Here is a 21753-nt window from a genome sequence, read left to right as displayed (position 1 = left end):
GTATATCCCGAGTAATCTGGAGAAGATTTGCGTATGCCAGCGTAATAAAAGTAAAAATAGAATCATCACTTTCTTGATCCCTAGCAAATTCTTATCGACGAAAAGGGTACGTTTGCTACCTAACGAAATTCAGCCGATTGGTTAAAGGCTCTTCAAAAATTACGGTGCGTGGGTGCACTTACTACCTGTGAACTAGGAATACTGATTGTCCACATCATACGCACATCACAGGCTCAGTATATTGCATTGATTTGATATTGGACGCGAGTCATGCGTTGAACTGTTTGAAGCTCGATTTTGAAAAGTGACCAGAATGACAAGATAACCTCAATGCTTACCTAATATTTTGAATGTATCTTAAAGCATTTTTTCTCAGCTTTTCAATGGTGATGTCGAATTCAAAATCGGTGGTTGCGAACTTGCTCAAAAATACGTTTTTCTTATGAAATCCAAGATGGCGGCCAATTTTTTTCTACTTCAAATGAAAGCTCTATCATTCCTCTCGAAAACGATGTGTTGGTTGCAGGGGGTTCAATGACAAATTTAAGAGAAATAAATCAATTAAAAGGTCAAGAACTGCTCAAAAATCAATTTTTGTAAAAACCGTTTAACCGAATTGTGCCCGAGGGGTCCATCAATGTGAACTATCCAAAGTGGTTTGCTCATTTTTCCGCTACTTTTAATCATCTAGACATAAAAATATCCTTTTTCAAAGACCTCATGTCACCAGTGGAACGGTTTCAGCGAGAATTGCTCAGAGTATAGTTATCGCGGTAATAGAATCTCTTGGGGAATAAAACAAAACCAAGCATAAATAGAACTATTACTTGGGAAAATTTTAGAAAACTAAGAAGAAAAAAAAACCAAATAAATTTAATTAAATCATGATCAATATAATTCCTTAATTCATTCATCTAATAGAAACCCTAACTCCAAAAATCTCCAAATTACTGAAAATGTGGAAATCGTAGAAACAAAATTCTAACAGAAACAAAACATGAGCAGCTTTAGGAAGTAGGGGAACTGCTCCATTATTCATCTCATTAAGCCGATATTCACGAAGCACGCACGGATTAATACCAAATTTTCACGAAATTATTGAACAAATAAACTAAATATGCTTACGTGCTCTTATGGAATCGTTTAGCATTGTATATTTAGTTGAATTAGCTAGGTTTATCCTGAATTTTGTTAAACAAACCATTTCTCACAACGCTACCAAATCCATCTTAAAACTTGAATCACTGCTCAATGATTCATTTCACGTCGCCCCCATTTTCATCACACTATTAATCATGAATGAATCACACTTTCATGAATGAACTTATCCGCAATCCGTCGTAGAAGGTTACCTAGATATCCGCTGCAGTTGTTTATGTGCAAAATTGGTAACCTAGGTTACCATTATAGTGCTGTAAATTTATGTCAATTATGTCGGAATAATTCAACATTTTCAGTGTGATTTTTTTTCATTAACAGAAACTGATTTGGCAACTTTTGATTTTCTTCAACGAAGTGAAAACAAATGAAAATACATACAGTTGAAATTTAGGAATTGTAGAAATTCATCTCATATATTTCTGCTAATTCAAGCTTGTTATTGGAAATTTGAGGTGAACATTTCAAAGATTAAAGTATTCCTAGTGTAGTGAGTGATTTTGTTCAATGATTAAAGTAAAAAAAAGGTCCGCGGGTGATGAAAAAAACTTTGATTGGCTGCTGAACGAGTCCCGTTGTAGCCGTATAGAACGATGCGCGGATTTTATTTTCTGAGCTAGGTGATTGAATTAATAGAATTTTCGACAATGATATCAACTTTAGTGCTTTTAAGTGAGTTTTTGAGGATTATGCTCTATGAGGAATCTAAAGTGAACTAAGAAGAATCCATTCCATGGATTAGCAGATTGGTCTAAGAAGAAAATATGCGTATTTTTTCCTGTTTTCAGTTGTGTTTACATGTTGAATGAGATGAATATACGGGCTGAGACGAATAATGGAGCAGTTCCCCTATTTCACGAAAAAATTATTTTAAAATTGTAAACGAAATACAGTGAAACTAAACATTCAATTTAAATGTTTACCACTGTTTCAAAGCCTGAAAACGAAATTTAAGCTAGAAATATACTCATAAATTTAGTTTACATACTTGGCCGAAGTGGTAAAGCTGAAGCAGACGTCCAGCGCCAGCAGGGTCGCCATGACGACGTACGACACCTGAAACAGGTAAATTTCGTTGATTCGTTGCTTGTAGAGACACATCAGCAGCAGTGCGTAAACCGTAGCACAGACTCCTATCAGGATCAGCTGGGTCATGTTGTTCTTCAGCAGGGTAAAATAATCCCGACTGCATAGGCTTTGGTTCTCGTCGCCATCGTCGGTTCCATTCTTCGGCTCCATTGTTGTTACTTCGGTCGGCAAGGTGGAAAACCTCGGTCGCCCGGTGAGGTTGCCATCGTTACCGTTTTCGTTGCCGGTTAGGCCATCGATATCACCATCGTCAGCAGGGGGACTGAAAAGGCACACGGAGAACATAAAATGTGCGATAAAAGTCAATGAACGTCGCTAAATCTGAAGGGATTAGAGGCTGTTTGGAGCGGTAGAATCGTTACGGTTGTTCGAATAACGACACTTCCGAGAGTCGTTCAACATCGTTTTGCGGCTTTTTTTTAAACCAGCAACACAATGTCGAAGCTCACGGTCGAGCCGTGTAATGAGGGATTTTACGCCCATTTACCCATTCGTTGCTAACATCTTCTCATAATCCAGTCAGGTAGCAGTGGAAATTCAGGAAAAGTTTCATTGCTTGAATAATCGATGTCAACAAACTCACAAATTTTGGCATGAAATTTCATTGGCATTAAATCCTGTTTAAAGCAGTTAAGATGTGATTCGTGCCGCTTCAACTATATAAAGTTTAGTCAACTTTGAATTAATGATGAATTTTATACCGACTGTTAAGTCATGAAATCAGTTTTATGGGAGACAGTTTGGAGTTTTCAGGTTGCATTGGGGTAAACAACTCCGAAAAAACTTGGTGTCGAATTAAAACGATAAGCCTCTACTTTATTCGGTGTCGTCTAGGATATTGAATTTAATGCTCTTGTTCCGAATCATTAATCCGTCTGCCCCTGATATGTGTAGGTACCAGCCTCAACAACTGATCTCGGTCAGAGGTTTCCGACTCTAGGAAATATAGGGTAATAAATTACGACAGCGACCTCACTTCTCACCTTGGTTTTTGTATCGCCCTTTCCGGTCGAAGCGCATCGTCATCACAAGTCTGGGGCAACGACGACGACAACGGTGAGAGTTACGACATAAATGGGCCTAATTAGAAGCAAAAGTGCCACCAGAAGAGGCAGATGGCCATCTTCTTCCTCTCGTGATGCTGAACGATCCTGTCAGCGGGGGTGGATTCACCCGTCACACCATGAGGCAACGCAATTTCCCGGTCATGCTGTGGTAGTTTATTAATTATGACAAACGACACAGCGCCGGAGCAAAAGGGTTCGAAGTGTTGTCGACAAACTTGGAGCAATTCGGGAAGGAGTACTTTCGCTTTTTCTTTTCAGACGTGCCAGACGTGTCGGGAAAGTTGTTAGCGTACTTGCTAAGTGGAAAATTTGTTTGTCTAATTCATTCTTATCGTTATCCAGTTCAGGAGAAAGTTTTGATACTGACAAACTGCTGGTGTCGTTTGATAAATTTTAGTCGTACTTTTGCTACTTTTTAAATTGCGTTTTGAAAAGTTCTAACTTCACTGATATATTCTATCATCATTTTTGTGAAAATAAACAGAGTGTCCAGAGTAAACAAGGCAACTAATCTTTATTTCCGTAAGTTTAGTTTCTAATTCAATTCATGAATCGCGGTTGAAATTTTCTTAAAACTTCTTAAAGAATGTCTTCAAGAAAAAATCCTCCAATTTTCATTTGAAGATGCCGGAAAACTCATATTAAAAAATATCCTTGTTTTTTTGATTCACTACCACTGAAAGTTTTCATGCCAAATTATTTATTGACCTATTTCAAGTGGCTCCGATTTGAATAAAACTTTGCACACGCATTTGGCTTAATAAACTGAGAATGTTCTGTGGTTTGCGAATTCGGCTAGATTCGAGAGTAATTTTTTAAAAGTTCGTTGTCGTCTAGTATACACTTTATTTCAAGCATTGTGCCTTAGGTTCATCTGGTTGTAACATATGAAAAACGTCTGAAAACGAGTAGCAAGGAACTTATAATGCTTATTTAAAAATATATGGGTACACAGAGATAATTTCAAACAAAAACTACATTTTGAATAACACAAAAAACATTTTATGTAAAATTTTTGCTTCATTTTTTTGTTTGATTAAAATTCCAAGCAGTTTTGGTCAGTCAGTGATAAAATCGGCAATAAACACATTCTATTTTTTTCAGCGTTTGAATCAACTTCATCTATCAGTCGATTGAAAGAATTATCATACGATGACACTTTATGAGTGCATAAATTTATTTTCTCTCAGAAGTTTGATGAGTAGATATGTGTAAAAATTGGGCATCATGAAATAATACAACGCATTTGTTCGTCAGTTTTACTTCCATGTTGTAATGGCATTCAATGATAAGTGACCTTTTTACCTTATTAAACGATTCTTAAAATTCAGTTTAATGTGGCATCGAGCAATTTTGTGAACCGTCAAGTAAAATGATAAAGCTGAATATGTTTCACAGTTTACTTCTACCATTGTAAGCAATTTATAAAATTGTATCTACAAAACAATAGCACACTAGCCTGTGGGGTCAATAGCGGTCTCGATCAACTAGATTAGTTGAGAGAATTCGCAGAACCACGGGGACCACGACCTATCTATACTTTAAGCATAGAATTTGGAATCGTTATCGTACAAAATCTGTGCAAAAAAAAAAACAAATATCTGTACTTTTCTCAACAAATCTGCACATTTGGTAACAGTGACTATACGAGACGCGGTGTATATTTTCGGTGATTAAATTGTCCTATCAGTTTTGATGCAGAATTACGTCTTACGGCAACTAAGGGGTGCATATACAAATACCAAAACACCCAGAACGTTACGAAAATCTTCCACTTTCAAATGCCCAAAACTCAGTCAGTTTTCGATCGATTTCTTTCATTCAGGAAATTAACCTTGCGTCCACTAAAATGCTAAAATGTCTCTAATGAACCAAGCTTATCAGATCACCGGCACACTATTTTTGACATCGAAGCAAATCCTCCAAAAAGCGAAAATTCAGAAACCCGAAAAAGACTAACTGGTCTCCGTTAAGGAACACTTAATCAACTCCCGGTCTCCCTGCTCATTGAACATTTCTGCACGTGATCATAAATGCTGGATCACTGATGCCTGCATGGCCAACTGTCCCCTGAAGGAAAGTTTTGTGTGTCGAAGCGTGCAATGGTGAAACGAAACGCTCAATAACCTCCACCTTGAGGCCAGGCGCTTACTCAACAGGGCTAAAAGCACATCCAACTAGGATTATTACAGAGCGTCACTCACCAAGTATAACGCTGAGCTACGCAAGGCTAAAAAAATTTGTAGGATCAAGTTCTGCGTAGGGGGAAAATGTACTAAGCGATGGCAGCCGACAGATAAAATATATTGCCACTATAACGTTGCCGTCTAGTTTCCCATACATGAAGTTTTTTTTCATTGCTGTTCACCTTATTCCCATGCCGACGATGGCATGTATGGTTGTATATAACATTCGGTACGCATCATTCAGTGCACAGTCGCTCTATTGCCGAGTTTGCTTTTCTTTGCACGAAGGCTGTCGGTAAGGTGCCGAACAGTCCTTACGCTTCTTCTTCCCACAGCCTTTTTTAACAGCCGTCACACGACATCCATCATAGGCAAAAGAAAAAAGAGAGGGAAAATGGTTCCGGTGGATTGGGGCTGTTACCGCAACTCGCTGTTTGTGTAGTGCGGATACGAACGTTTGTTTAAAAAAATAGCTTCTTCTCACTTCTACATTCGCAATCCGACAACCTTCAAATAATGCCGAATCGACACGGAGTACATTTTTCGTTTCTTTTTGTTATGCTCTGTTGCCAATACGTTCTCAATGTGACTACCGGACTGCTAGCACGCACGGCAGTCTCACCGTCACTCCTAGCGAATCACTGCAGGTTCTCATGAACACGCACTTTCCTGGGTCCACATGTATAACCGAACAACGATCGTCAGAGCAGCAGATTCCGTGGACAACACCCGAGACAACACCCATCGACTCAATTCTGCTTTCTCGAAGGTAGTACGCGAAAGCTTCAATTAATTGGGCATTTAGCTCCTTTGAATCTATGAATCTTCATACCAAAATCAGATAAGATCATAATGTCCGAACTGAGACAACTTTTCCGTTCAAGCTTCAACCTAGGCTATATTCCAGATAACTGACGTAAAGTTAGACTTTCATACTAAAGCAAAGCAGAACACTATTCAACACATTTACGCCCAAAATAGTGAAATAGTATCAAGAGACGGCGCTATGCGCATTTCTTGATATTGAAGGCGCTTTAGAGCTGAGTTCAGAATGTGCTCTGGTAAAAAAAAAACAATATCGCACGCTTAGCCTTGGGGCTAATAGCGGTCTTGATCAACTAAATTAGTTGAGAGAATTCGTTATCGATATTGTTTTTGGCACATTTTGCATGTGCAGGATAAGTACAACGATACACCGTGCCCCAGTGCTGAGTCGAGAAAATTTCCAGCTCGAAAAGATCCTCGACTCGATCGGGAATCGAACCCGATATCACAACCGTTTGGGAGAGCTAGTCGACCGACATCGCTAACCACAGAACCACGGGGGCTCTGGTGGCATCCATAAATAACGTAATGCAGATAGGGGGGGTCCTTGTGCGTTACGTTTTGTTACATAGGGGGGGGGGGGGGTCGGTACAGGTAAGATCAGCGTTACGTGACGCAAAAACTCTGAAGGTGATTAAAACCAATCGCCATATGTGAAGCAGGGATGGTCCTGTACTTCGATCTGGCTTAATCTGTTCTTATACAGATAGTTCTAAAATAGTATTTAACAACAGCTCCAGAGGAGTGCTTTATCCGAAAAATCTACTCAGATTACCTTAGCGTGGGTCCCTTCTCACTGCTCGATACCGGGTAATGAGAAAGCGGACTTTTTGGCTAAGGTGGGCGCAACAAACGGTGATATTTATGAAAGACCAATTGCCTTTAATGAATTTTTCGCATTTGTACGTCAGAATACGATCATCAGTTGGCAAAATTCTCGGACCAAGGGGGAACTGGGAAGGTGGTTACATTCCATAATCCCCAAGGTATCGACGAACCCGTGGTTCAAGGGGTTGGATGTAGGTCGGGATTTCATTTGCGTGATGTCCCGGCTTATGTCCAATCACTATAGATTTGACGCGCATCTCCGTCGTGTTGGGCTCGGGGAGAGTGGTATCTGTGCCTGTGGTGAAGGTTATCACGACATAGAGCACGTTGTTTGGTCATGCCCTGTACACCGTGACGCCAGGTCTAGATTAGTAGCTTCCCTGCAGGCCGAAGGTAGGCAGCCGGTTGTTCCTGTTCGTGATGTCTTGGCGAGCCGTGACCTATCCTACATGTCCCTTATATACGTTTTCCTGAAATCCATCCACGCCCCAGTTTAGTCCTATCCCCTTCCGCCTACATCCAACCAAACGACAAGAACACGTTAAGACCCCGGATCCGGAAACAGCAACTAGACCCGCACGATACTCTCAGGCCCCGAGGGAGACAACCCAATATGCCAGTCCGTAATATCTTGGCCCAGCAGCGGAACATATTCAATATGCTGCTTACCTATGGCGATGGAAAACCATCAAACAACAAATCAGTGCCTTTCATGCAAAACATTCTAGCTTAAGTTAGATTTAGTTTCAGCTCGTAGTCGGCAGCGAGGATAAAAAATTTGCTTTTAGTTATTAAGATACTTTAGAAAGTAAGCTACCAGATATAATTGGCGCCGTTAAACATTGAATTGTATTTGTGCCGTGTCAAATAAACTATAGATGAGGAAAAAAACAGCTCCAGAGTTTACGGGCCATGTGTTGAGGAAACTATCCCAATGGCCTAACCAATGAAACAATACACAGGGATGTAGACAAGCTAAACAGTTTATATCTACAAACACTGCTATAACCAAGTAGCTTACCGGTCACAAGCGCAGTGAACTAATTTTCTACATGGGATTTATCACCTAAAGAACATCGGTATTGTCTCATACGATAACCGCCGCTTCTGCAACTTCGCATTTGAAACGTCACCTCAACTGCTTTGTCAGTGTGAAGCCCTCCCGTTTGCTTCTTCGGACGTTACCTTTCAACTCTATGCCAGGTATGGAATTCCAATTCCAAAAAGGTTTCTTTTCGACTATGCGATACCAAATTGGGGCACAGCATTACTACTGGACTTCGTCCCGTGTCATCGGAAAATGATAATTCGTAATGACGATGAATTAAACAAACTTGGCGGTGTCACTATCGTGACACACAAATGGCACTTTTAAGCGCCCCAAAATAATTTAATTGAAGCAGTTATTATTTTTCTGCCACTCGCAAAAACAGTGCTTATAGTGGTAGAGGTTTTTTTGAAACAATTTCATTTTCTGGTGTTCACTTAGGCAGACAGTGTATGCCGCAAGGACAGCGAAAAATATGCGAACTGAAAAATACGATACAGACTTGGAAAAATATACCGCATCCAGACGAGAGAGGTAAAAAGTCATTGTTAAAATAGAAATTAGTTCGAAAAAATTCATCTTAAGCATTTCCATCCATGTGTAACTTTTTTGTTCGTGGGTTAAGAACGATGAAAAGCTGGGTATAACATGTGCAAAATTTCATAACAATCGAAATAAAAAGAAAATCACCAGAGAATTTTGCGCGCCGTCATGGAAAATTCGACTGCGACAATGAAATGTATTGGAAACCAACTGGGACTCATGCATGCAACTGTGTCTCGGACGGTAAAATGATTTAGGGAGTCCCAGACGGCCGAGCGGCGGGTTGGAAGTAGAAGAAAATCGAAGACAGCTGACCCTGTGAAGGTTCAGAAGATGGTGGATTATTTCAAGCGTAATCCGAACCTTTCGATTCGCGACGTGGCTCTAAAGGCAAAGCGTTCCGCCTGGTTCGTTCAGCAAACGATGAAACGAGCTGGGTTTCGTGTATTCATGGTCCGGAAGACACATAATCGGCCAAATCTCACGCAAGAAAGCTGTATCGAGAGTAGTTAACGAAACCGTTGCGTGTGGTTATAGATGACGAAACCTACATCAAGGCAGACGCTAAGCAGATACGATGGCTGAAGTTCTACGTTGCCAAATCACGGTTTGATGTTCTGGAAGATATAAGGAAGAAGAAAGTGGACGAATTCGACAAAAAATACTTGCTCGTTTCAAGAAAATCCTACTCAAAACAAATTTTTGGCGAACACTGGTGCGTTTTTTCGACTATGTACAGGCCTTGTCTGAACTTGGTTGCTTCCCCGCTTGTATTCGTTGCCTTCTTAATAACGGTTATTAGGGATGGGCGATACTTGTATCGATACCAACGGTATCGATACATGGAGCCGAAGTATTGAGTATTTCGGCATCGATACTCGTTACTGGCGATCAGTAGCGGTACCGATACTTTGCAAACGATACTTTGAAACGATACCGATACCGCCGATGCCTTCTATTGGGGATAGGCGATGCTTCGGCCAAAAGCATTGAGTATTTTGGCATCGATACTTTCTATACCGATACCACGATACTTGGTATTGTTTTGTGCAAAAGTATTCGAGTACTCCCTCGAGTAATCCCTAACGGCTATACAGTCGACGAATAACAAATGTACTTCGCGCACAACATTCGTCTGTATATCCACAAACAGTTTGCAACGCAGTCCCTCCTCTTTTTCACATTCCATCATTCCATCACTTACGCGACGCCGTCTGGTTGTGGCGTTAGACCTCTTCGTGAGTATTTCAGGAGTTTGCGAAAAATGAAAAAATTTTGAATATTTGTTATAACATTATAAGGTTATAAATTCTCAACGTACAGTTTTCACAACACAAAAAAGAAAATTCGATCTTAGTATTAACGAATGTTTGAAAATAGGATGAAATTTTAATTGAGGCTTCTGTTCAATGCTTTTCATACTACTGCCCTAGCCCTTTCCGACCGAGCTCACGTAGTTGTGTCTTTTTTCTCACTCTTTGAACGTCTAATTCATTATTCCGCTTCCCAGTAAAAAATTCAAGGACGGAGAGTGTGATTTCGACTTGTATTTTTTGCACTTAGGTTGTCTGTAACGTGCCGAGCAGTCTGTATTTTACTCCTTACGATAATTTTTCCCACAGCCTATACAAGAAGGGGAAAAATATCTCGGGTGTATAAGGGCTGTTACCAAAACGCACTAAATGTCTATACAAAAAAAACTTCTTGTTTCTTCTACACTCGTCTCAAAATAATGCCGAATCGACACACGCAGAACATTCATCGTTTCGTTGCCAATACGTTCTGCTAGTGCGGGTAGCTATCGAAAACACACAGCAACAATATTCTGATTAAACATTGCAAAAAAGGCAGTACTTTTGAAATGCTTGGCCCTAAAGCTCAAAATAGTTGCCCTAAAATAGATTATAGCTTTTCAGCCATTCCTGTGAATTTTGAAGTCCCTAGTGTAGGCATCAAAATGCCGCACAGTAAGTGCGCTCGCCTGATTCATCACTTCTACGGCTTACGAGAAAACTTATTCAAGTCTCTGAAAAATTTGTCTTTGCTAGGGGCACCAAAATTCACAGGAATGGTTTAAAAGCTATAATCTTTCATTTTTTCCAGTTTGAGCTTTACGGAAAAACCTGTGTTTACCAGTGCAATGGTTGCTAATAAAATCTTGAATTGATTTTAAAAGGTCAGAGACGCCTATCACTTTAACGAAAATCCCAAGTTTCGTTTATTTTTCGTAACGTCCTGTCCTAGATTCAACCCTGAAAAGTTAGTCTGCGTCAATTTGACTCTTCGCTTACCGCTACTTTTTATCCAACAGTGCGTCGTTTTTTCCTCCATTTTTCCTAATCAATTCAGAAATATTAAAACCTAAATTTTGGTGCTTGTTAATATCGATGTGGTAACACCGTAATGGCCATTCATCTGTTTGGTTCATACAAATTTTGATTTTGAGGGGGGCGAAAAATAAATAACACCGAGAAGGAAAAAAATTGAACAACTTCAATGAAAATTTGTATGCAAGTAACGGTGACTTGCATTCAAATAAATTTTGAAATAAAACACTCATTTCTATTAATTAATTGGCTTGCCCTTTGACGGGAGAATCCCCATCACTTGACTTGTTGGTTGCTAAATTGAATATATATGCTGTCGTAAAACCAATAATGATAACAAAACGGCTTGAACTTTTTTTCTTCCCCTTCTGATTTTTACCATTTTCAGGCATAAAATGAAAATAAAATTTTTATCGGCCTTATTTATGACTAAAAACTTGCATTTTCTGTTATTTGAAAATTGTGCGTGGATTTGACGCAAAATATGATGGGTTAAACTAGAAATACTCTGAGAGGGAGAGAGATGAGCAGTGAGCTAAACGAACTGTCAAAATCTGAGCCAAACTAACGAAAAAGGTAACGCTTCATTTAGAGGAATTGTAATCAGGCACAATAAAAAAAAACGTATTTAGTTTAATGCGATTATCTTTAACTATTGTTAAATATTCTATTAGGAATTTTCATTATAGATTATTGCACCTCATTTTTGTAATAGTTCAGGAAGGTTTGTTTACAAGGTGTTGGATTTTTTTCTCGATTTATCGTTTAATGAGTTTGTGCTGTTGTAAGTTAAATCATTATATATGAATACGAAAAAGAGCGGAAAACCTTTTGTCTACGCGAACTTTTCACTACCGGACAGTAAAAACACTATGAGCTTGAGCTTGACGACCGCACATTTTGTAGTTGCTCCTCCATGATCGATCTGAGTTAGTGAAGTTGCACAAGGAACCACGTATATGGACACTTGGGGTTAGTTTGCTATCTTCAGTGTACAACAATTCAATAGCTACTGCACCGGCCACATCCTTACTATCGTTAGGGTAAGGAAGAATGTTGTAAGGAAGGAGATATAACAGTCGTTGTTGTCGGAGACCGAGTTTACCTCTGCATCTCCACGACTGCGGCGGAAAGGAAGGGTTGTGTCACCGTGGTAAGTGACAGAGTCGGACAATGTTGCGCGCGAAGTTAACTCATTGCGAAGACGAACGATGAGTATCTTTCTTGTCAGTCCCCGTGGGCCTATGCGAGCAGCGTGCGCGCGTTCGAATGTTCAAATATTTCTTTATCACTATTTTTCAGTACTCTCGAGAAAGCAGCACAAGCGCGAATTTTGAAAGTTATACATGGTTGAAAAAAATCGAAAACAGATCGTAATATTTCACAAGTACCAATATAAACAAATCTTCCTGAACTGTCAAATCTCTATCCATTTTTACATGCTAAAACAAAATTTCGGCCAAATCGGTTCAGTAGACTTACCACCAGTTAGGTACTGATTTAGAGAGCATTCACCGTCCCAGCTGCCAACAGCATAAACCTCACTAAATTAGCATCCACGACATGAAAAATACATCTTCAAACATACCTTAATTACCCGAACACTTCACATTACTCTTAAAATCACGAAAATTCATTACTCCCCCCCCCAACCATTAAGAAAAATAATAACCCTTTTTAATCCTGGAATTTTAACGAAATTTTTTGCTATTACTTCAAGCTTTTACACACAAAAAAAATGCATACGATTATAACACAAAAATCGTAAAAAAATAAAAATGTGGTGTTCAATTGATTTTTTTCTATCCAAAACTATTAATACTGCCAAGCATAATTTGTTTCCTATAACTGGTTCAAAGCCATTTTTTTATACAAAACAGGTTTTTTAACCACAAGTCTTCTAACTAAGTGGATACTAAAAGACATAGGTCCTTGTGAAAAATCGCTATTGAGTCAAAAAAATGTCGCCATCCGTGGAAAACATTCCGTTTTCTAAGAGCAAACGACTTTATTGAGGTTACTGAAGCTGGTTTGGTTACCCACACCGTAACGCGGCAACCACACCGGGCGTTGCTCTTTTGGTTTGCGAAATAACAACCATCACCTCGGGTGCGAACAAGTAACGTTACATTTTGCCACACAACAACAACGAGCCCACACGTTGCTTATTGGATCAAATGTCAAACTGTAGTTGTACATATACCTGTGCAAAGTTTCGTTCCGATCAGAAAAGCGCATATTGAATCGTGCGTATTTTAAGGTCAATTTCAGCTGAAACAAATTTTTTAAGATCTGACATGTCAAAGTTTGGAAAAAGAAAAACTATTTTGTTTTCGCCTTGATTGGTTTATCTTTCCGGCAACTGTCATAACAAACTAAGACCAAGATAACAACAAAATATTTGGCCGGGCAGAATGAACTTCAGAACTACAACATCACTATTTTATTTTTTTACTTGTTTCATTGAAGGATTTGAGGTATTTTCATATTTGACACAAAATTATTTCGAAATTTCGATTTTATTAAATTATTCTATGCGACAATATAATTCTGAGAGCACTACCACAGACTAACAGACATAACACTTCGAACAAATTTTCAATAAAATCATCGTTCGCATGATTCTAGTACTGTACGTTAATAACACCAGCACCATCTGCCGCCGTGTTCGCGCTGCGTCATGTAACTCGACATCAGCGCTAGCGTTACGGCATGTGTCAAATCGAGAACCACAAAATATGTATGAGATTGCATGACAGCGGCTCAAGCGGCGTTGTCGCGCGAAGACTGTTATTGGATTGGGAATTTGAAATGATCGTTTTTTTGTGACGATGGAGCTGTGTTCCAGTGTTACGTCTGTTAGTCTATGGCACTACTACGTTATTCACAATTTGATTAAAATCACGGAACGAGAAGAGAAAATAAGTAATGATATTTTGTACAACAACAAACAAATTTAGCGAAATTCGAATTTATCCTTTATATGCCCCTTTCAAAACCAAAATATCTTTTGATCACTTTCATGCTTTATTACGAAAACATGCCGGTTTCTCGAACGACGCTGGAGATACGACTCTGTTTGATTTTTTGTTCTTTGTAAACCCTAATTGAAACGGGTACGTGGTATCAAAGCTTGCCGTCTAATAATGATCAGAGTATCATCAAACATCAAACAAATTCATTAACATAAATCAATTTATTAAACCTAAAGGAAATCAACCTCAAATTATAATTTTCGTTAGTTCAGTTTTATAATTGTGTTTGAAAGCTTTTAAGAGGTTAATATCTTTTCTAAACTGTAAACGCGCGACACAATGACAGTCACCAGAGCCGTCAGCAACACGACGCAAGCCTCCAGACGGTTTTGCTGTGTTGAGAGCACGGAACGAGATAATGTCAGTTGATGATTGAATTAAAGCTGTACGCTTTATGCCGACCAGAACGTGCGTGTCCTGCAAATGCTCCGGTAGAACGAGAGCCCTATCATATCGTTTGCGCCCTCATGCTTTTGTCTGCTAATTACATTATCCAAAAGATAGTGGAAGAGCAACCAGTGCGGATGCGGACACAACACCTTCCACCCGCATCTCAAACCGTCTTACCTTTCTTGGTCCACGGCGATTATCTCCCCTCCGTAGGAATCCTGCATCGGGTTGTCGTCATCATCACTTTCCCATCGACTTCGCCGTCGCTTTCTCCTTCTTCGTCGCTTCCACACGCCACCCTGCGGAATCGGGACCCCCAACCCCGAACTTTCTTCGTGATTAATTACAATATTGTTAACATCATTATTATCCTCGTTAGGCCGGACAATTTTCCCGTCGTGTGAATCCACAATGTCACCGGTGGGGAATAAGTTCCCGAGAAAATTTTCACTTGTTCGAGCGTTTCTGGTTTTACTACCACTAGTGCTAACCTCACTTTCAGTCCCTATGCCATCTCCACTACTGTCATCCCACCAGCCGGTGTCACTGATGATGGCATTAGCGGAGCTTTCTCCGTGGGCATCCCCGCTTAAAGCACCCAACTCGGCTTGCCCAGCATCACTGTACTGTGACGGGTGCGAATCGCTGCCACTAGGGGGCAGCCCCGCCGGAAGTGGTTCCGATAATCTCGGCACGGTCGCATCCAAAGTCGCTGGTGATAACGGCGGTGCTGTTGAGTTCCAACCATCTGAGGAGGAAAATGAATGAAGTGAAAATTGTACAAAATGGTAATCATATGCAAGAGCGGTGAAGGTTTTATTTGTCCTCTAGTAAAATGTGCATGGAATAAAAAACTCCAGGTAGTAAAATCATAAAAATGAAATCTATCATTATATAAAGGTGTTAAATGACACAAACCTTCTGGTCGCAAACATATCAGGCTGTTCTGTAACATTGTTTCTTAAACGCTTTATTGATTTTGAACAACAGCAGATGGATTTCTGGGAAAGGTCAGCTTCCAGTTTCAATTATTCTAATTATTATCAAATCAATTATGACCCCACAAATCGCCCTCAAGTGAAACGAAATCCTCTATAAATATTCCGTAGCCAGTCGCTAGCTTGCGTATTTGCAAATTGAAAATGTGATTGATTAGACAGTGTAAATGAAACTGATAATTTGCTATTATCTGATTCCGCCAAATTTGCTTATTCGGAATAATATAAACAAATGTTTCATCAATACTGCGAGAGTATTGCGTGTTCCTCATTTATTTAAAACTAATTACTCCATTGTCAACTAAACAATGCCGCAGGGGGCCGCGGATGACCAAAACCGCCTGTTACGCAGTTCACTGCGGTTAGTTCCCGTCCATCTACATACAAAGCCTACTGCTCCACCTACCAACCAAAAGCCAAGCCAGGAATGTTACCCGAACCGGAAAACCTTGGTGAATGCCCGAAAGCGTTTTCCTTTCCCCTCACCTCTCACCCACTACACTCGACCGACGTCATTCGAATAAACGAACGAACGAACATCGAAGCGCCCCCGTAAGCGAGAAATAAACTGCATTAGTGAGCCAAGCCTGACCGAACCTCAGCCACACGCTCGCCACCGACCACCAGCGCCTGTTGCGGTGGCCACCTCGGACTGAGAGTGAAGTTGAACACGGGCCAGCAAAAGGCAACCTGTTGAATGCTAGCGTTCTGGACCTGCAAGCGCAATACGATAGGGTGATGTATCATGTGTGGGTCAGTTTGGGGACTATTTGCAAGGTGTGTCGATTTCAATATTTTTTACTAATACCATATGCAGGACTCCACATCGTGAAAACTTCAAAATTAAACTGATCATTTCGCACAGTCATTTTGTTTCGAACAGTTTCTATTTTCGCATCATTTCTTACAGCTACTGCCATCAAATCACTATGAATCGCCGTCAAACGAGTTGGATTACGGAATTCTTTCCCGTCTATTTTTAATCGGCACATTTAATTTCATTGACGAAATGACTGACGCAAGGTAGAACTCTTTTCTATAACCATATCTTTGAAATTATCGGTGTCGGAATCAACCATAATTAATTGTGCATGGAATAGGATGACATGTACCTGGGAGGGAGAAACGATTACTACACTCAAAACACAGAACACGCACATGCGTCGTTTTCTGATAGCGTGTAACTATCTTCTTGCTGTAACACATGCATGACTCAAACGAAATTTTTAGAAACATCAGGAATACTGAATGTGCAATTTTTACAAATTAATTTTTCGAGTCTATGTTTTTTTTTTTCAATTTGCCATTGTATAAAAGTTTCTTCAGAGTTTTGAGTTCGACCGTGATGAAGTGTGTTCGAAATTGTAACCAAAGCCTTAAATCCAGAGAAGCGCAAGTTTATTAATCGCTACGCATGATTGTTACTTAAAGCTTATGAAATTTATTATTTTACGTCAAAACAAACCAAAATATTTTGTAAAATATATATATTTTCTAGCAACGCGAGACCGTTTTGTTATAACAATACTCAATGCAAAAAAAATGCTTTTTTTTTCCTTGGTTCAAATTCATCTCATTCTGGTTCATTTTGACACTCACACAGCTTCGTATCCGTTTCTCCCTCCAAGACTTGTACCTGCACGCAAAAGTTGGAGTGTGCGTAACCAGATCATTTATGAGCGAAATTAGCGCATTTACTGATTAAAATCGGAACCAGTACAACGCATGTGCGTTGGGCTGGGCATCACGCATTTGATGCTCTAGTGTATTTTGAATGTATTGCGCAGCTCCAAACCACTACACTTATGAAGCATCAGCCGATGTTCAGAAGGTTGGCGTCGTTAAAACAGTGCAACCAGCAATCAATACTGATAAGTTGGGTACTGACTCCATTGAAGAAATTATTGTCTGATCGTTTCACTTTCATGAATCAGGACATTTGAAAACATCATTCAATCATTAACAATAAACAAAAACATGAGATTAGTCCAAAACATTTTGCATTTAATTATGACTCTGGTTTCATTCACATGCATTCGGTTCTGCGTTACTGGCACCAGCGTCAATAACTTCCGCGGCAACAAGGCTCGCTATCGCCTGTTTCGGTTGCTGACGATTTTTAGGGATGCACGAGCCGTTGATACGCACCGGCTCGCGAAAGTAAAGAACGGTTTTTTGAGCGCCTCGAAACTAATCGTTCGCCCGAAGCCGAAGTTTACCGAGACATTACGATTTTTGTGTATATGATACATATTCTGATTTTGATCTCTGTCAATGTATTCCTTGTACAACGTTTGCGTTATGCGTATCACGCATTGGTTGTGCGAAGTCAGAGCAAATTCTGTGCGAATTAAAAGGACATATTGGATGATTAAAGCTTGAACTTTTGCGTGTGCTCTTCGATGTTCTGCAAGTCGCAGTTAAAACGGCGCTGGACACGTAGAAGCTAAATGCCATATGACAGCATTCATTAAACACTAGCCACTCAGGTTTGCGGAACTGGTGTTGGCGATGGCAAAAATAGCTTCGGCAGAAAAAATGGTTGCAAATGAAATTTTTTTCACCGCTCCCTCCTACGTCACATATCGTCACGATTTTCTTGAGTCAAAGTCTTTTTCATCTGAATATCGTCAGGCGATAGTGACGCTGGCAACCTTCGCTTTCAATTGAAAATCTTTTGTTTCATTTTGAAGCTATCAAATTCAATGCGAGCAACCCGGTGCCATTACTGACGTTTACGTACAACATAAGTGAAGCCAGCATTAGCTGGATCACAGGATCAATTTTACATGCAATTTGACAGCTGATTCATCGAAACACGAAAAAAAGCAGTGTTCATGTGCATACGGTATCGGTGTTCAGCGGCAGTGTGTTTATGTGTTGTTTTCGGGTGATGTGTTTATTGCACATAACGTCGAGTGATTTGATGAAACAAAAAACGTACGCGTAGCATTATTATAGAATGTACACAACGTTTATTCTTGCCGATTTCGAACGGCGGTGTTTCTTGCAGGCAGCTGACATCGCGCGATGATTTAATGTTTAACATCTCAACGTATGTGTAAATGAGATAAAATATCAACGCTACTCTTGAACATTTATAAAGCTAAGCTGACCTTTTTTTAAATGATTGAATTGATTCGAGCGCATAACTCTGTACAACATATATTATGCTTCGTTCGTCATGCTCACAATTCTGTGTGAACAAACCTTCAAAAACATAGATGAGACTAGCGCCACTGTCTTTCACGGCAGCTTCAGGAAACAAGGCCGATGCCACCGGGATGAATGCGAGAGTATTCGAGCAGTTTACATGTGACTCACAAAGAAGCAAGATCGCGCCATATCACCGATGGTCGAATATCGACCATTTTTGATTTAAATGAAATTTTGCACACGTATTTGGCTCATCAAACTAAGCATTTTCCACAGATGGAGCGATTTTTTACACCCATGAGTTACATTCTATAAGGGCGTATGCCTTTTGGCATAGGTTTAATTTGAAGCATTGTAGCCCAGAAACCGTTGGTTGTATTGAAAAACTGTCTGACAATGAGTTGTAGGGAATTAAAAATGCACCATAAAAAAATATACACTGTACAAAAATTATTTTTTTTTGACCAAAAAAAAATTAAAAATAAACATTAAATTTCAATTAAAAAAAAAAAAAGTTGAATTTTTTTAAATTTTTTTTTAAGAAACTTGACGTTAACACGCAACTTTTAAAAAAAAGTCCAGGATGGAGAAATGAAAAATAATTTTTTATGGTAGATTAATTTTTTTATAAAAATTCTAATTTAAACATTGTTCAAAATATTTGTATTCTGATGATTTTTAAAGATGCAGAGAGTCATTTTGAATCAAAAAGCTCTTGGTAGTAAACATTCTAAAGGCATCGTATATTTTTGATCAAGCATTCCAATGAACGTATGGTTTTTGCTGGAGAACCATGGACAAATTAAGAAAAACGTGTAATTTCCGAAATATAATTTTTCGAGCATAAATTTAAAATAACTCGAAAACCAATGCCTTTAGAATGTTTACTATCAAGAGCTTTTTGATTCAAAATGACTCTCTGGATCTTTTAAAATCATCATTTTTTGTACAGTGTATATTTATTTATGGTGCATTTTTAATTCCCTACAACTCATTCTCAGACAGTTTTTCTATACAACCAACGGTTTCTGGGCATTGTAGCCTTCGAATAAAACCTATGCCAAAAGGCATACGCCCTTATAGAATATAACTCATGGGTGTAAAAAATCTCTCCACCTGTGAAAAATACGTGTGCAAAGTTTCATTCAAATCAAAAATGGTCGATTAAATTTTCGCGTATTTCCAGGCGATTTGAAATGATTCTGCTCAAAGTGCTTTTCAATAAAAGAAATGATTTTCTTTTGACAGCGAAGTTTACCATCGTCACTATGTGTACTGTCCCTTCAATTTACAAATACACAAATACACAACTAAACACATACTGATAGGTTTTTATTCGAACAGGGAGATCGGTCAAAAAAAGGGAAAATTTTCTGAATTATTGAGGAAGAGAATAGAAAAGCTATGATCTGAACAAAGCTTATAGTGTTTAGCAAAGGGAAACTGAAAATACTCGGAATGTGCCGTTTTGCAGCTTTGATAATTTTCAGCGCTTCTGAATGAAAGGTAAAGAAAAAATTCAGTGTTATCAGTGTTACCTTGGTGAGGAAATATTTCTCTATCATGTTATGTTTATTCTCCTTCCCTTCGTTTCTTCAATATTCGTAAACAATGAAGTCAAGTCATCCGTCATTCGCACTGAAAATGAAACAACTTTTCAGGTTGTCTTTTCAATTGAGTCCTGTTAAGTGTTAAAATGAAAGGAATTATAACAGAAATGATTCTTGTAATACCGTTTGCTTTTGATGGAAATGAAAAAATTTTAAGACTTGTTTCAGAACATCTTCATTTTGGGATTTGTTAATATAACCCATTCAGATTCAATTTGGTTATCAAAAGCATCCTAAAAAATTCAAAATCGCATCAAACTATGTTATTATTATTGCCTATTGCTAGTATTTTATATTTTTTAAATTTTGTTATTCTGATCGAATCGGCAACACTGCTTTTATAAGGGCACAATCAATCCTTCATCGGTTCTTGAACAAAAATAATTTTAGTGGAGTAATTTGAGCTGCGGAATCACGTATAACAGTGAAAGTGAACACTAAAACGGCGCTGTTGAAGATAAGTATAGTGCACAGGTATGAGGTAGTTTAAAAATGATCTCTTTTGTTACTTCCAAAATTATACTTGTATGCAAGTCTGAGTTGACAGACAGTGCTGCTATTTCCACCGTAAATGTTGCAAATGTATTGCAGAAAAATATCGTTTTTTTGCATTTGCAGAGGTGATAGATAAACACATAATATATTTATTACAAGTTTGGCACATTGTCAACAGGCTTTTAGGCTATATTTTAGTATATATGTATATGGTGAGTTTTATTCATTTAGTTATTAGTTCAATTATTTATTCATGGCTTTCTTCTCGTTCTGCTACTATAATGTAATAAAGAATACAATGCATAAAACATTACATGATTATTTAATACGGATCTTTTTTTTTAATATAGATTTATCAAATGAATTGAGAGTCTGAAAATAGTTATAGAATCTATGAGATTCTAATATTATTTCGAGGCGAGGCTTACTGAATGGAACATTACTCCGGCATGTACTGCAAGTACTCAAATATTCTGTAAAGCGTCGGTAGAACGTGTCTTTTTTTTTTTCATAATACCACTGCCAGATATTTGGATCTAGAAACACCAAAGGAACGCTGAAGATCATTTGGTTGGATGTTCTACTAATTTATAGTGATGAAGAACGATGCGCGTGAAATATTTCATCAAAGTATGACAGCACGTTACAAGTATGAAAATTTAGTGTATCTGAAAGGGTGAGCATTCATTGGGAATGGAAATTGAACAAGATTGATTGTTATTTTCGAAGCATTTTGCCAATGGAAATAATTTTAATCAGTACTGGCTACAAACAGCGAATAGTAGCAGGTGTATAAAGGTTTTTTCTCCTATATGTACCGCCTACTACAACCACAAACATGGATCTTTTGTGGTAGCACCCAGGTGTCTAGTGTGTTCCGCACTACTATTATCAGCAGTATCGATGGTTGGTTATAATTTCGGCTGAGCAGTCTTGAATAAGTAGAACGATCTGGTTTTTTACTGTCCGACGTTTCGTCACTGATCAGTGACTTCTTC

General features: G+C 38.8%; 1 protein-coding gene across 1 annotated transcript in view; it reads right to left on the bottom strand.

Moving 5' to 3' along the window:
- Window positions 1–21753, bottom strand: part of LOC129729790 (adenylate cyclase type 6) — a 358700-nt gene that overhangs the window by 37773 nt on the left and 299174 nt on the right. Inside the window, exons 7-8 of the mRNA XM_055688611.1 lie at window positions 14674–15244; window positions 2147–2509 (exon numbers count right to left, since the gene is read on the bottom strand). Coding sequence (XP_055544586.1) covers window positions 2147–2509; window positions 14674–15244 — 934 coding nt within the window. The remainder of the gene's footprint in view (window positions 1–2146; window positions 2510–14673; window positions 15245–21753) is intronic.

This window comes from Wyeomyia smithii, chromosome 3 (assembly GCF_029784165.1).
Source record: "Wyeomyia smithii strain HCP4-BCI-WySm-NY-G18 chromosome 3, ASM2978416v1, whole genome shotgun sequence".
In the NCBI taxonomy this organism is placed as follows: Eukaryota; Metazoa; Arthropoda; class Insecta; order Diptera; family Culicidae; genus Wyeomyia; species Wyeomyia smithii.
Note: the sequence above shows the minus strand (reverse complement) of the source record. Positions and strands in the feature narration are given on the sequence as shown.